The sequence below is a fragment of the Vanellus vanellus genome (assembly GCF_965231255.1).
Source record: "Vanellus vanellus genome assembly, chromosome: 13".
Classification (NCBI taxonomy): Eukaryota; Metazoa; Chordata; class Aves; order Charadriiformes; family Charadriidae; genus Vanellus; species Vanellus vanellus.
In genome coordinates this window covers 21,378,485-21,390,718 of record NC_138918.1, presented here as the reverse complement: position 1 = coordinate 21,390,718, position 12,234 = coordinate 21,378,485, and the positions used below count along the sequence as shown (strand labels likewise).

The window sequence follows — 12,234 nt, the reverse complement described above, 5'->3', positions numbered from 1 at the left end:
GTGTCTCTTTGTCATGCATTATTCATTTGGTTATGTGCACGTATACACCAAACCCTCCAGAGCAGCCTACTTCTTTTCTATGGTATGAAGTCTCCCACCCAGTTCATATTGTAAGGACACTTACACTTCAGCCTTTGTTGTGGTTCTCTCAAAGGAAGAAACCTGTGCAGAGTAAGATCTGAGCTGTTACAGCTCTAATCACAGTATTCTTAAGAGTTCTTCACATGCAGATCAGTGGTGTTCCAATCTGTGATTGTTGAAAAGGTAAAAAGGATTCAGAGTGAAGTTCATGCAGCTGGGAAGAGCCTGGCAGACACAGTGTGGCTTTGCAGCCCTCCATATGTTCTTTGTTCCAATCGTCAGGGAAGGTGAGGATGTCTAAAGGCCTGCATCATGCTTAGAGTGTGACTTAGAGCTGGGCACGTTGTTAGGGTTGAGCAATGTCTGAGTATGTTGACAGTGATTCTGCAAGTGGTACTGAGTAGGGCCTGGGTATGTGTCATTGGGAAGGTGACTTTGAGCGAAGAAGAGTCTTGCCAGAGGGAAATGGAGATGTTGGGTAGAACAGGTTGTTTGTCCTTGGGGAAAACCTGCAGAATGTATGTTTAGCTGTGGAGATGCCATTTCTGAGTGCTTGGGGTGGAGGATGCCATTAGAAAATCTTGAGAAGATGCTTGGAGCAGAGGGCTGCTCTCCTGGGATCCTCTCGGGACCTCAAGACGTTCTATATATCTTTGTGCCCTGCTGTTGTCGATGGTATTACAGCCTGTGAAGGTAATTGCCATACGTATTTTTAATCACTTATCTTCGATGTGGAATGTTGTTGGTTAAACAGAAGGTTTGTGAAATGTGGATCATGCTGCCATTCTTCTCTGAAGCTTCCTTGGTTACCTCTCAGGTCTTAGTCTCACTAGGGAGGGGAAGAAGCGGTCTCCATGCTCAGGATGTTGGCAAACTTGATGCTTCCATACTGTAGAATGGGATCCTTTGGTTTTCTTCTCTGCTTTCATGAAGACTGCCCACAATTGACTGTGGTAGCAATGATGTGTGCTGTTGTTGTGTTTAACTCATTGATATGTGTGCACGAACACACCAAACCGTGCAGAGCAGCCCAGCTCTGGTTTTCTCTGGTACAAACTCTCCCTTCCGCTTGACATCGCCAGTGCACTTCTTCAGTATTTGGTGTGTTTTTCTGTGTGGACAGAAATCAGAGCTGTCAAGCTTTAGTCAGAGAATCTTTAAGCTCTAATGCATAGCTCTACTGTTTCCATCTGTGGTTGCTGAGAAGTCCCAAAACATTCAGGGTGCAGTGCAGGCAGCAAGGAAGGGTCTGCCAGACACTGTGTGGCTTTGAAGACCTCTGTGTGTTCTTTGTGACATTTGTGAGGGATGGTGAGGATGTGAGAGGCCTGGTTCATGTTCAGACCGGGGTTTAGAGGTGGGGCATGATGTTGGGCTGGAGCAGTACCCAGGTACTGTGGCAGCGATCCTGTGAGTGCCTGAAGTAGTGCCGGGCATGCGTCATGGGGTGTGTGAGCTTGAGTGGAGAAAAGTCTTCGGGAAGGAAAGTGGAGATGCTGGTTGAGCATGGTTTGTGTCAATGGGGCAGAAGTGGAAAATGTCTGCTTAGCTGGTGATGGCATTTCTGCAGGTGTGGGATAGTGGCTGCCAATAGAAAACCTCAAGGAGAGGCTCCGCAGAGAGTGCAGAGAGTGCTACTTGGCAGGGATCCTCTCAGGGCCTCCAGAGTTTCTGTGTATCCACATGTCATGTTGTTCCCTTCTTGCATTTCGATACAGTGGAATGGGTTCCTTTCTTTTTCTTCCCTGCTGTTAGAAAAACTCCTGTCCTTTTTTTGTGTTTTCTTCTCTCACATTAGCAATGTGTTTGTAACAGTGGATGAGATGCAGCCTGTGGAATTGTGGCAGCTGTCAAGTTGCAGATGTTTGGGCAGGTTGTCATCATTGTGGGGGATGGCTTTTCCACTCTTTTGAGCTGAGGTTGACGTTGAGGGAGCGTCCTTAATTTTCATGTCTCCCTCCTCCTTCCCTTGTGACAGAGGTGTGTAAGGGAGCACTGTGCACTCTCCAGCATTTTCAAGGCTTTTGCAGAATATGAGTAATTTTTTTTTTTCTGTGCAGTTTTCCCAGGAATCTCTGATAATGTTAATTGAGAATGTCCCTTAAAATCGTTTCTGCTGATCTGAAAATGTGTTTTGTTTTGAAGGACCAACCAGTGATTGTACAGGTAAGTTGCTGATACCTGTAGAGGATGAGTTTGAGAGACAGATGTACATTTTTTCCTGTTTTTTAATTATATCTTCCTGTTGGATCAACCAAATGTTGCCTGGATTGTAATGTGTGTAGGTTTGGAGCAGCAAAGCACCACTGCCTGCTCCCATTCCTTTCCTTCTGCTGCCAGACACAGTGTGAGCAGGTGGCAGGAAGCATGTATGGAGGAGGGACCCCAGTGCATTTCTCTGAGAGGATGTGTTGAGGTAATGTTCTCAGTAGAAATGTGGTAGTGTTACCTTTGTGGCTTTTGTTTGGCTGTATGGTGGCTCATGCTATTCCAAGGCGACTAATGCCCCAAGCTGTGGAGGATCTTGGTGTGCTGTACTGACCATGCAGGCCTGCCTGAAAGGGAAAGCTAGAGCTTGCCATTCAGCATGCAGGTAGAAAATGAGTCTGGAAGAATTGAGGCATGTGAAGAGTGCTTGGGAGCAGTGGTTGCCCCATGGTTTTTCTGCCTTGTTGGGAGGATTGTCATTCTGGGCTGCCACTGGTTTGAGTTCCCGAAGGTGAGACTTGCATTCATGGTTTGGATTCTATGGGGCCTTTCTTTAATCATATGTCCGAGTATGTGGGGCTTGGCCTTGTGTTTCTGAGGGTGGTGGATTGTTCTGTGGTGTAGCAGGGGTGTTTTTCACCATATGATTGCCTTCCTCTGTTATTTGCTGGGTCCTTGAGATGGCTGGTGTGTCGAAGAATGCATTTTTTTTCCAGAAGATAAGGGGAGGTGCAGACTGATAGGCTGGAGGAAAGCAGGAAGTTTGTTGCCTGTTGGGAAGGATGGAAGGTGTTAGGGAAGAGGAACGAGAACTGTTGTGCAAGGACATGTCCGTGCTTCTTGGCAAGCATGGTGTAGAGATTTTTAAAATGTCCTGATAATAGAAAAATGAACAGAAGATACAAGAATGGAAGTAGAAAAGACTGGAAGAAAATGATAGTGCCGGAGAAAAAAGAAAAAAAAAAAAAAGAAGGAAGACGAGAGAGAAAGGAAGAGGAAAAGGAAGAATGGAAGGATAAAATGTGTGCAAGCAAGGGAGGAAGAAAAAAGAGAAAGGAAAGAATATACAGGAATGAAGGAAGGGACGATAGAGGAGATCACCAGCGTGCACCAACGTTGTACTGCCACGACGAAAGGAGCTGAGGATCTCAGCATCCTCGGTAGTCAGGAACGCTGTGTAAGTCTTCAGTAAAGTGGTGAGGAAGAGGAATGCGAGCTCTTGCCTTGAGGGATGTCCATGCTTCATTGCGAGTGTGGTGTAGACTTTTAGGAAGCGTTTTGATTAAGGAGAAAAAGAAATGAAGAGAGAACATCTCGAAGGGTTTTCTATAAACAGAAAAGGTTAGGATGGAAAGATGAGGCCGGGCCGGGAAAGAAGGAAGGAGAAAATGAAAGAGCAAAGGAAAGAGAACGCAGAATAAGCAGGAGAAGAAAGGGTTGGGGAAAAAAGGAGAAAGAGAGAGAAAGAAAACGAGACTAGTGGAAGGGGAGGAAGAAGAGAAGGAAGGAATGTATGGAAGTAAAAGAAAGCAAGCAAGACAGATAGAAGAGCAACGTAGGAAATAAGAGGCGATTACCAGCACGACGTCACCTCTAAACTCCGAGTTGATCCCCCATAGCCTCCGCCTTGGTTGAAGTCCCGCGTTCGGGCGCTGATGTCCCGTAATTAGCGCTGATGGCTCCGTCTTTGATGGTCTCCGCCGCGGCGCGGGAGGCGAGTGGGGATCTGACAGCGGGGGTAGAGAAGAGAGAGTCAGGGAAAGATAAGGTAAAGCGGTAGCAGGAACAAGGCCCGGCATGGCAAGAACGAAAAGAAGAACGAGAAATAAGAAAAAGGAGAGAGCAGGAAAAAGATGGAAAGATAAGAAAGAAGCAATAGAAGGACAAAGAAGGAAAGAGAATGGGAGAGAAAATTAGAATGAGAGATAGACAACAAAGACAGACAGGCATGGCAAGCGAAATGAATGGTGAAGGAAAGAGCAATGAAACAGGGAGGAAAGATGGAGAAAGAAATAAGTAGAGAAATGAAGAAAGAAACAAGAAAAAGAAAGGAGTGTCGGAAGATGCGAGAGCTGTCTAGCCCGGGTCCGGAGTCCCAGTCGGCCTTGGGGAGCGTGTGCAGCGGCGGCGGAGTAGCACACGGTGTCGCTGCAGGCTCAGAAACGGCGGCGGAGCGGCGAGGCGGCTCCGCCCCGGTGCGGCGGAGAGCCCGGCTGTGAGCGCGGGGGGGCGGCGCGGGGCGGGCAGGAGAGGCGGTGCGTTCGGTCGGCGGCGGGGAGCCGTGCGGGGCCCGGGCGGGTGCCGGCAGCGGCGGCGGCGATGGGCGTGTGTTGGGGTGCGGTGTTGCGTGTGCTGTTGGTGCAGGCGGCGTGGGCGCTGGCGGTCGGTCAGGTGCGGTACTCGGTGGCGGAGGAAGGCAAGGCCGGGACGGTGGTGGGTCGCCTGGCGCAGGACCTGGGCCTGGAGGCGGGCGAGGCGGAGTGGCGTCGGCTGCGGCTGGTGTCGGCGGGCCGGCGGGCGAGCGTGGAGGTGAGCGGGGCGAGCGGGGCGCTGGTGGTGAGCTCGCGGCTGGACCGGGAGGAGCTGTGCGGGAAGAGCGCGCCGTGCGCGCTGCGGCTGGAGGTGCTGGTGGAGCGGCCGCTGCGCGTCTTCCACGTGGAGCTGGAGGTGACCGACATCAACGACAACGCCCCGCTCTTCCCCGCCGCCCGGAAAAACCTCAGTTTATCGGAGAACTCCCCTCCCGGTTCCCGTTTCCCGCTGGAGGGCGCGTCGGATGCCGATATCGGAGCGAACGCGCAGCTCTCCTATACGCTCAGCCCCAGCGAGCAGTTCTCTTTAGATTTTCAGAAAACCGAGGAGGATGGTGAGTCCTTTTTCCTGGTGCTGACGAAACCTCTGGACCGTGAGACGATGCCTGTGCATCGGTTGGTGTTGACGGCGAGTGACGGTGGCAGGCCGTCGCTGTCGGGGACGATGGAGGTGTTGGTCTCGGTGCTGGACGCGAACGACAACGCGCCGCAGTTCAACCAGTCGGTGTATAAAGTGCAGGTGCCAGAAAGTACAGAGCGCGGCACTTTAGTAATCAGAGTAAATGCCACGGACTTGGATGAAGGTACGAATAGTAATATCTCGTATTTTCTTCAGCAGTTGTTTCCTCAGGTTGGGAAATACAGTTTCGAGATCGAGAGGAACAGCGGAGAGATCCGTGTTCGGGGTGACTTAGACTTTGAGGATGTTAGTCTGTATCGCCTGCAAGTGGATGCGGTAGATCAGGGAAACCCGCCGCTGTCGGGTCACTGCAAGGTGGTGTTGGAGGTGTTGGACGTGAACGACAACGCGCCGGAGGTGCGGGTGACGTCGCTGTCGGTGCCGGTGCCGGAGGACGCGTCGTTGGGGACGGTGGTGGCGCTGCTGAGCGTGTCGGACCGGGACTCGGGGTCGAACGGCCGCGTGCGGGTCGCGGTGTGGCCGCCGGTGCCGTTCGGGCTGGTGTCGACGTTCGCGGGGTCGTACTCGCTGGTGCTGCGTGAGGCGCTGGACCGGGAGCGTGTGTCGGAGTACGAGGTGGAGGTGCGGGCGGAGGACGGCGGGTCGCCGCCGCTGCGCGCCAGCCGCGGGGTGCGCGTGCCGGTGTCGGACGTGAACGACAACGCGCCGTCGTTCGCGCAGGCCGTGTACACGGTGCTGGTGCGGGAGAACAACGCGGCGGGCGCGGAGCTGGCGGTGCTGCGTGCGCGGGACGCGGACGAGGCGGGCAACGGTCGCGTGAGCTACTCGCTGTGGGAGGGCGGGGCGGGCGGGGCGGCGTCGGTCGTGGGGTGGCGGTCGTGGTCGAGGTACGTGTCGGTGGACGCGGAGAGCGGTCGCCTGTGGGCGCTGCAGCCGCTGGACTACGAGGAGGTGCAGGTGCTGGAGCTGGAGGTGCGGGCGGTGGACGCGGGGGAGCCGGCGCTGTGCGGCAACGCGACGGTGCAGGTGTTCGTGGTGGACGAGAACGACAACGCGCCGTCGCTGCTGCCGTCGGCGGGCGTCGGTGCGTCGCCGGAGGCGTCGCCGGGTCCGGGCTCGGGGTCGCTGTGGGCGTGGGCGTCGTGGGGGGCGCCGGCGGGGCAGGTGGTGGCGAAGATCCGTGCGGTGGACGCGGACTCGGGCTACAACGCGTGGCTGCGGTACGAGCTGTGGGAGCCGCGGGGGAAGGGCGCGTTCCGCGTGGGGCTGTACAGCGGCGAGGTGAGCACGGCGCGGGCGCTGGAGGAGGCGGACGGCCCGCGGCAGAGGCTGGTGATCGTGGTGCGGGACCACGGGGAGCCGTCGCGCTCGGCCACGGCCACGCTGAGCGTGTCGCTGGTGGAGGGCGGCGAGGCGGCGCTGGCGGCGGCGGGCTCGTCGGGGCCGGGGCTGCGTCCGGCGTCGGGCGCGGAGGGCGTCGGGCCGGCGTCGGTGTCGTCGTCGTCGTCGACGAACGTGTGGCTGGTGGTGGGCATCTGCGCGGTGTCGAGCGTGTTGGTGCTGGCGGTGGTGCTGTACGTGGCGTCGCGGTGGTCGCCGCGGGCGGCCGTGCTGTCGGGGCCCGGGCCGGCGACGCTGGTGTGCGCCAGCGAAGTGGGGAGCTGGTCGTACTCGCAGCGGCAGAGCCGGAGCCTGTGCGTGGCGGAGGGCGCGGGCAAGAGCGACCTGATGGTTTTCAGCCCCAACTTGCCGCCGCCGCCGGCCGGCCCCGCGGCGAAGGAGACGCAGCCGGAGCCGCCCGCCGTCCTGGACACGGTGAGTGGCCCTCCCTTTCTCGCCTCTCGCCCCATCCCCCGCCGCCCCTTCCCCCTTTCTGTCCTTCTGTCCCGTGCCCTGGTCAGGCGCTGGTGTGAGCCGTGCTTAGCCCGAGGGCGGTGGGTGCTTGTCGGTTGCTTAAAGATGTGAATGGAACCTGTGAATGGGACCATCTGCCTTCGCGTCCTTGTTGGAGCCCCCACCTCTTGCTGTGAGGGAAAAGTGACGGTGTTGCCGAACCCCGCATCAGTAGTTATTGCCCATCGCGATGATAGGTGCCACGATGTCAGCTTTGCAGACGCTCTGGCTCTGTCTTTGCTGGTGTGTAGCATTTCCACCCAAGCTTGCTGGAGGACGACAAGACATGCAGTGTTTGGTGGTGACAGTTCCCCAGGCATTATTAGTGCTTTACCTATGCTGAGTGCTGAGTGTACTGGTGGTGGCTGTGGTTTCTTGTCGAATACTCTGTCCTACTCCTCTTTGATTGTGTTCTGCAAGAGACATGGCGGCATTTTGTTCGACCTACCAGCGTCATTGTGAAAGTAGGGAAGGTGATGCCGACTTGTCCTATGTTCTTTTACCAAGTGTGTTTTAACCATAGTTGGTAGTAGAAAGTGTTGAGGGAGAGGAGTGTCAGCCAACGAAGTAGGTGTCAGGAACATGAATTGTCCATTTTTTTTTTTCTTTTCTTCCTCTTTTCTCCTTCCTTGAGATTTGTTGATCTCTCGTTTCTGGCCAGAGAGTGATTTGACATATGCTGGCCTGTTGTGATGTTTTTCTACTATTTGACTCAGCAGCTACACACTTAGAGAAGCCATGGAAATCTTCGTTGCAGAAACAAACAAACAAAGAAAAAGCACAACAAAACCAAACCTGAAATGCAAATAAGCTGGATAAAATAAAACCTCCCAACCCAACACAGAGAAAATTCTTTTGCACACTCGCTACCATCTGTTTCATTCAGGTGCTCATGAATGGTTGGGTTGTTCTCTCAGAGCATGAAATCAATGCCAATGCCATTTAGAGCTCTCCTGATGGCACCTTTAGAAAGATTATTGCTCCCAGGTCTGCCCCATTTTCATGTGAGGCAGCTGAAGCATTGCCAAAACCGAAGGGTCAGCAGCAGAGACTCTGCTGGACACCATGTATATGATATCATCTGTCTGTTTTTTATGGTGCTGTTATTGATGGAAAGGGTGTCAAAAGTTGGGTTGAGCATTGAGGTGGGAAAGGAAAGTGGCATGTCACGGAGGTGAATATGGCAATGGGACTGAGTAGGGCCTGGCCCTGTCCTGATGTGACTGGTGACCGTGAGCAGTGGGAAGACGTGTGTGAGGGAAGTGGAAATCCTTAGGAAGACCATGGGCCATGTCCTAAGAAGACAAGAATGGGAGATGATGTGCTTGTCTTGAGAAGGCATGTCCCAGAATGGGGAATGGAGGATGCCTAGAGGAAAGCATGAGGCAGAATGGTGACAGAGCGTTCCTGCCCAGGATTCTGTTCCCAGGCTCCAAGGTGTCTGGAGTTGGAGGCCTTCTGAGTCTTGATGTTGTACATGGTACTGAAATGCTCACAATGTGTTTTGAGAGTATGAGTATCTGCCAGCAGAGACAGCCCCTTGTGCTGCTGCCTGCCTGACGTAGGCAATGTGTTGGTAAGGGGGGGTGACAGGCAGACTGCTGTATACTCTCTGATGGAATTTTTGCCTCTTGTTTTGGGAAAGGTGTTGTGGGAGGGCAGCACTTCAATCTGCTGTCCTTGTGTAGTGGTGGGCATCTATATCGCTTTCCACAGTTGTTGTTATTGCCATGAAGGTTCCTTGCTCCTGCTCAGGCAGGATTTTTAGAGGGCACAAGAGAAAGGTGGGTATAATCTTTTGCTCCTGAATTCCCATGCTTTTGTGCTTGTGCAGTTTGCACCTGTAGAGATGCTGTGTCCTATTACATGTGGCTTGCTCTGATACGTGCAGTTGCACGCCAAACCCATTCAGAGCAGCCCAGCTCTGGTTTTCTATGGCACAGATTTTCCCACCCAGTTGATATCATAAGCCTGCTTTCACTTTGGCATTTGGTGTGGTTCTATTGAAGAATAAAATCCATGTGGAGTGGGATCAGTGCTGTCAGAGCTTTAATCATGGTATCTAAGAACCTTTTTGTGCAGGTCGGTGGTGTTTCCACCTGAAATTGCTGAAAAGCAGTCATTGCTGGAGCAGGCCACCACCTCTTGCTTTGGAGGAAAAATAAATAAAGGTATTGCTGCACCCCACAGCTATCACAGTCCACACTAGCTACCATCCAGTGCAGTGCTGGGCTCATTAACATTCAGGCTGTTCTCTCACAGAAGGAAATCTGTGCGCATTGCCGTAAGAGCTATCCTAACACCATCTTTGCAAATAGCTGTGTAACATTTCAGATGTGTTATGGAGCTCCCAGGTGTGTAACTTTTTTATTTGAAATAGCTGAAGCATTGCAAAACATGAAGGGTCAACTACAGAGAGTTTGTTGAACACACTGTATATGATACCATCTGTATGGGTTTTTTTGTGGTGGTCTTATTGACGGGGAACGGTTGTGGACTTGTGTTCCTGGCCAGAGAAGTGGCGTGATGTGGTTTCAAAATTTGTATCAGCAGCCACACCATTATGGAAGACCCAGAAATCTTCTTTTTAACACAGAAACCTCGACCAACCAAGAAACCACTCCCCTGATAACAAAACCCCAAACCCAAATTCTCCTCCAGAATCAATATCATCCATTGCATTGGGGTGCTTGTCAATGTTTGGTTTGTTCTCTCCCAGCATGAAATGAATGCCATTGTCATTTAGAGCTGTACTAACATCACCTTTAGAAAGAGTATTCTGCTGGACATGGTCTATATGAAAACATCTGTATGTTTATTTTATGGTTCTGTCATTTCTGGGAAGGGTCTGCAAAAGCTGGAGTGAGTCCTGATGTGGAAAAGGAAGCTGTGGCATGTTGCAGAGGTAAATGTGTCAGTGAGGTCTGGCCATCTCTTGGTGTGAAGGGTGACCTTGAACAGTGGGAAGACTTGTCTGAATTGGAAATCATAGGGAAGACAATGGGCCATGTTATAAGGCAATAGTGGGAGATGATCTCTTTGTCTTGAGAAGACATGTCCCAGAGTGGGGAATGGAGGATGCCTAGAGGAAAGCATGAGGCAGGAAGGGCATGGAGTGTTCCTGCCCAGGATTCTTCTCCAGGCTCCAAGGTGTCTGGAATTGGAGGCCTTATGGATCTTGAGATAGTTAGATGGTATTGCAATGCTCACAATGTCCTTTGAGGTTATGAAGATCTCTCAGTGGAGACAGTCCCTTGTCCCTGCCTGATGTAGGCAGCGCATTGATATAGAGGGGGTGACATGGAAACTACTGAATATTTTCTGATGAAGCTTTTTGCTCCAGTTTTGGGAAGGACATTGTGGGAGTACAGCTCTTCGATCAGCTGTCTTTGTGTCGTGGTGAGTGTCTATAGTAACTTCCACAGCCATTGATGTTTCTATGGTAGTTTCTTTGTTCTCCTCAGACAGCATACACAAGGGCGCATGAGGAGGTGGATGTAATTTTTGCTCACTCGACTTCCCCTATTGTGGAAGGGGAAGAACCATGCAGCTGCTCACTCAATTCCCACAGCCGTGGGAGAAATCAGCAGAAAAAGGCAAAACTTGTGGGTTGAAATAGTGCAATGTAACAGAACAGCAAAAGGGAAGAAGAAAGAAAAACAATAACACCGATAAAGGAGTATAAAGAGGCGATTATAGTACCACCGCGTAGCGCACCGGATGGACCTGCACTGCTGGAGTCCACCCCTGAGTAATAGGAGAAATGCATATAAGAAATCAATTTCAACAAGCTCTGGTCAGATATGTCGTTATTGCAACCCTTTGGGCCCCACATTGGGCACCAAAGGTTGCTCATTCCGATGTCTGGGATGTATACACCAACCCCTGCACAAAAGCCCAGCTCTGGTTTTCTCTGGTACAAATTCTTTCACCCAGTTGATGTCGTGAGTGCGCTTGGACTTTAGCATTTGGTGTGGTTTTGTCAAAGAATAAAATCTGTGTGTACGGGGATCGGAGGTGTCAGAGCTCTAATCGCAGAACCCTTCAGAACTCATTTTTTTATGTGCTGCTCTGTGGTGTTTGAACTTGAGATTGCTGAAAGGGCACAAAGCATTCAGGGTGCAGGTTATGCAGCTGGGAAGAGTCTGCCAGAAACGGTGTGGCTTTGCAGACTTCCACATGTTCTTTGTTCCAATCACGAGGGAAGGTGAGGATGTGGAAGGGCCTCGGTCATGCTTAGGGTGGGATTTGTGATCTTGTGGCGGTGATCCTGTGAGTGGCACCAGGTAGGGCCTGGGCATGTGGAACTGGGAGGGTGACCTTGAGTGGGGAAGAATGTTGCCTGAGGGAAATGGAGATGCTGGGTAGAACACACTCAGAGCCATTGGGGAGGGACTGGAGAATGTCTGCTTAGGTGGAGGTCTCATTTCCCAGGACAGGAGACAGAGGATGGTAGTAGAAAACCTCAAGAAGGGGCTCTGCAGACAGTGCTACTTGCCCAGGATCTTCTCAGGATCTTTGGAAGTTCTGCATATCCTTGTGCCCTGTTCTCTTCTTGTGTTCCAGTACAGTGGCATGGGATTCTTTAGTTTTATTCTCTCATCTTACCAAAACCTCCCACCCTTTTGTTTTTCCATCTCTTGCATTGGCAATGTGTTGGTAACAGCGGATGAGATGAGATGGTGAATTTGGGCAGCTGTCAGGTTTCAGACATTCAGGTAATTTTCTGTCAGTTGTGAAGATGGCTTTTCCACTCTCCTGAGGTTGATGTTGAGAGAATGTTCTTAGTATTCAGGTGTCCCTTCTGAAAGCCCTGTGACAGAACAGCATAAGGGAGCACAGCACATTGTCCAGTGACTTCAAGGCTTTTGCAGAATGTGCGTCATTTTTTTTCTATCCATCTTCCCCAGAAATCTCTGATAACATTAAAAGAAAATGTCCCTTAGAACCAATTCCCCTCCCCTGAAAACATTTCTTTTCTGAAGAAGCAACCGGTGATGCTACAGGTAAGTGGCTCCTACCTAAAGAAGATGTGTTTGAGAGACGGATGCACTTTTGTTCCTGTTTAGTCATGCTGTCTTCATGTTGGGTCGATGGAAT

At 51.9% G+C, this 12,234-nt stretch overlaps 1 protein-coding gene across 1 annotated transcript; it reads left to right on the top strand.

Moving 5' to 3' along the window:
* Positions 1-2,662: 2,662 nt before the first annotated feature.
* On the top strand, positions 2,663-7,596 carry LOC309677449 (protocadherin alpha-13-like; the record flags this gene model as incomplete). Its single annotated transcript, XM_082490246.1, has 2 exons — positions 2,663-7,137; positions 7,555-7,596. Exons 1-2 carry the CDS (start codon positions 4,609-4,611, stop codon positions 7,594-7,596), a joined length of 2,571 nt encoding a protein of 856 aa, XP_082346372.1. The 5' UTR covers positions 2,663-4,608.
* Between the last annotated feature and the right edge of the window lie 4,638 nt (positions 7,597-12,234).